We start from the raw sequence: 4,034 nt of genomic DNA, 5'->3' as shown, positions 1-4,034 counted from the left end.
CTTGAAGCTGTCATTGACAACAAAGGCTTTTGTATTAGATAAATTTCAGTAAGTGTGTTCAATACTTTTTCCATGTGCCATTCCACATTATTACAAATAACTTCATTTCTGGACATTTATGGTTTGATTTCTTTGTATGTATGGATCACTTGGGTTGTTACCAACATCTGGTGAAAATTTCATTTCATTAGCACCTCTAGTAATACATTTACTGAGAAAAATGGTGACGTGTTCAATACTTATTTTACCCGCTGTATATATTTCTGCTTTTATTTATAATTATGTCAGTGTCAGTCCTCCATACTGCAGAACTTGGAAGGTTAATCAATGACTGAATCAGGTGTGTTGGAGCCAGGAAAAACGTAAAACATGTAGGGCTGTGGCCCTTGAGGACCAGGATTGCCCACCCCTGGTGTAAAGTAAAAATATGTGTGTGTTCTGATGTTGTCACACCAAAGAAATATGTGTTAAAAATCACCCAACCAAGTTTGAACAATTAAAAATACTGTTAACCTTATAAAATTATGTGTTAAAAGTAATGAAAAAATATCAGCTGTGGTCTGAAATGCTGGGGGCGTGTCCGCTGGAGGAGCTCAAACCACGCCCACGACCCTGAACATTCCTGTAACCGAGGAAACAATGTTTGTTTTCTTTTCCATTAGAGCAACAGGGGGTGGGGTTATACTGAAGGCAGCTGCGTGACATCACGAGGCTGCCCTTTAAGACACGCCCAAAAAATCCTGAAACACAGATACCTTGTTACACAAATTGAATCATATCTCCACTATTCAAATATCCACAGTTGAGATAATTTGTACTCATTTACTACAATCCATTTATGACATTTATAATGTTTAAAAAAGAAAATGTTGCATTTTACTTTACACGGTCTTTAACTTATTTTAAATAAAATATAAATTAATTTTTTGAACTCTTAACTGTTAAAAAAATCAATGTTTGTTTTTGTATTTATGTGGTTCTATTCCTAAATAGGTAGGGGAAGTGAAAAAGGAAAAACCTGGGTACTCAAGAGGATAAAACTGGGGTGGGGGCACTGGGGTGGCCAGCTTATTCCCAAGGGGGGCCATGGCCCCCCTGCCCCCCCTGCTAGCGCCCCTGGTAACAAAATTTTCTGATTGACTGTATTTGTATTACAATCTCTACCAGGCTGGAAGTTTGGCACTCTTGGAGGGCGTTCTGGTCTTTTCCCAGAAGACATCACACAGCCATCTGCAGCCCCGGACTACCACTGCCTTCACCTGGATCAAAGAGACATCAGGAGGAAAAGCATGAGGCGTCCGAAGGCTGTCAGTCCACATGAGAACGCTTCTCCACGTCCCATCAGTCCACCTGAGAACACGTCTCCCCTTCCCATCAGCAGAACCAGCAGACACATGGGCAGTACTTATTCAGAGCCCCCCAGGAGCGAGGCCTCAGCACCAGGTTCCTTCCAGAGATCAGGACCCAGCTCAGTTCAAGGCTCAGCCCATGGGTCAGAGAGCCTGCCAGCTATGGCTGAGTTTGCTATGAAATACTTCAGGTACATAATTTTTTTTTTACTGTTGAGATCAGTATTCCAAGGTTTAGGATCATGCAAGATAGTAAAACTAATTTTGTTCTACCATGATTTGTTGATTAAAGAGTCGGAGCAACAGGTGTTCCAGCCACTGGAAGAAATTTTTTGGAAGCAGTTCAACACATAGAGGTAGGAGTCTACACAAACTCTGAAGTCACATCTTATCCATCTGTTCAATGATGGCAGTCTAATTATGGTACAAAAGAGAAGCAAAATTCATATCATGCAAATCTAAATATAAGACTCTTTCACCTTCAAGCCTTTTCAACTAAAAGGACATAAACATGATTTTTACTTTTAAATTGTGTCGGTCATACAGTTAGGTCCATATATATTTGGACACTGACACAAATTTTGTATTTTTACCTGTTTACTGAAACATATTCAAGTTATAGTTCTATAATGTACATGGACATAAAGTCCAGACATTCAGCTTTCATTTGAGGGTATCCACATTAAAACTGGTTGAAGGGTATAGGAGTTTCAGCTCCTTAACATGTGCCACCCTGGTTTTAAAGGGACCAACATTAATTGGACAATTGACTCCAAGGCTATGTCATGGACAGGTGTGGGCAATCCCTTCGTTACGTCATTCTCTGTTAAGCAAATAAAAGGCCTGGAGTTGATTTGAGGTGTGCTGCTTGCATTTGGAAGGTTTTGCGGTGAAGTAAACATGTGGTCAAAGGAGCTCTCCATGCAGGTGAAACAAGACATCCTTAAGTTGCAAAAACAGAAAAAAAAAACATCTGAGAAATTGCTACAATATTAGCGGTGGTGTGCAGCACTAATCCAAAAATTAGCTCCGCAGTTTTTAAAGCGCTTATGAAAATATTTAGGTCCGCAACTTCAAAAGCACTTATGCCAAAGAAAAACTAGCGGAAGCTAATTTTAAAGTGCAAGTTCAACTTGACACTTGCTAGCTGGCAATAATTCTTGTACAATATACATGTATACACAACACTGCCAATTCACTAGCAAGGACCACACCATGGTAAGAGTTTAAATATTTTATTGAAGAAAGGCGTCGAAGGGTAGTGGGATGAATGATGAGGCATCTGAGGAGGTACTGTACGTCGAAGGAGGCTTGAGGAGAAGACTCAGAGTGGGGCATGGTCTCCAGGAAGGATGCTTCCCTGAGCCTGCTTTGGACCACCCAGCTGGAACCCCCAGCTGGAACCTGAAAAGGAATGGATTAGGAGGTAGTTTGAGATAGGGATGGAGGAGAAAGAACCAGAGATGGAGGGATGAAGGGGTGTGAGGAGGGGAAGAAGGGATGAGGAAGGGATGAAGAGACAAGGGAGGGATGAGGGGGGATGAAGGGATGAGGGAGAGATGAAGGGATAAGGGAGGGATGAAGGGACGAGGGAGGGATGAAGGGATGAAGGGATGAGGAAAGGATGAAGGGATGAAGGGATGAGGAAAGGATGAAGGGATGAAGGGATGAGGAAAGGATGAAGGGAGCAAAGAAGGTGACGCAATGAGGCCTTACAGAGGGGCTTAAAAGTGGAGTGAAAGGGGAGGGTGGGTGTCGAGATGGTGAGCTAAGGGCAGAACACCAGATGAGGCGAGTTTAAATAGACGCTGACTGATTGCTGCAGGTGAGAGGCGCGGTCCTGCTCCCGAACCTAAGTTAATGTCTTAACTTCATGTAACAGTGTAACACAATGTGTTACTAGTTTTATTAAATTTAAAGTATTGTCAAACAAAACCATCTACTTAACCATATATTTACCTACAAAAAAAAGAAAAGATATAATCCTTACTTAACTCCTGACAAAGAAACAGAAAAGTCATGCTCGAACAAAAAGGATCAATTTTTTACCTCCTTCAATTAGTACTCCCTGTAACGTGCGAGCTATGAGGGCTGGAAACCTGCACACTGAGAACCAGAGACTTAAATAACTTTGGAGCAGGGGAACTTGTCTCCATTTATTCAAAGAACTCTCCTCTCTTCTCTCCATACAGGGGAGGAAAAACAAAACAAAAAACTATCAGGGTCAACATGGCTACAACAAGAGTACTGCCCTTTTTTTCAAAGTCAAAGCACACAATATAAAACTCTCTTGTTTATACTATTACAAAAAGTGACTTACGATGGTGCAGATTCACAAATCTCCAACACCTATTTCAAACCTCCATCTCTGTGCAGCAGCATGCAGGATGGTGTCATCTGTAGGTGCTGGTTTTCACTGGTCCAGACTGCTGGCTCCAAAGGGCCATTCAAAGAGTTACACCTGTTCACCACCTATAAACAAGACACACACACACACACACGTTAGGTACAGAAAACAAGGGCACACCCAAACTGCTAAATAAATAAATACAAAGGTGCCAGTCAGTCTGGTCTAAAATGTAATAAAACCAATAACATAAAAAATATAAAAAACAACATACAGACACAATGTGACAAATCTAGAGGAGAAAACTTTTTTATGCTGGCTATATAAAAATAAATGTC

The 4,034-nt window shown here is 41.2% G+C and overlaps 1 protein-coding gene across 1 annotated transcript in view; it reads left to right on the top strand.

The window, feature by feature from the left end:
- The window catches only part of myo15b (myosin XVB), a gene marked incomplete in the record, with an annotated part of 164,390 nt that overhangs the window by 136,058 nt on the left and 24,298 nt on the right, over nucleotides 1-4,034 (top strand). The window contains 2 exon segments of the mRNA XM_014010452.1: nucleotides 1,168-1,540; nucleotides 1,642-1,705. Coding sequence (XP_013865906.1) covers nucleotides 1,168-1,540; nucleotides 1,642-1,705 — 437 coding nt within the window.

Source organism: Austrofundulus limnaeus, unplaced genomic scaffold (assembly GCF_001266775.1).
Source record: "Austrofundulus limnaeus strain Quisiro unplaced genomic scaffold, Austrofundulus_limnaeus-1.0 Scaffold69, whole genome shotgun sequence".
Classification (NCBI taxonomy): domain Eukaryota; kingdom Metazoa; phylum Chordata; class Actinopteri; order Cyprinodontiformes; family Rivulidae; genus Austrofundulus; species Austrofundulus limnaeus.
The sequence above is the reverse complement of the archived record's forward strand: the minus strand, read 5'-3'. Positions and strand labels throughout refer to the sequence as shown.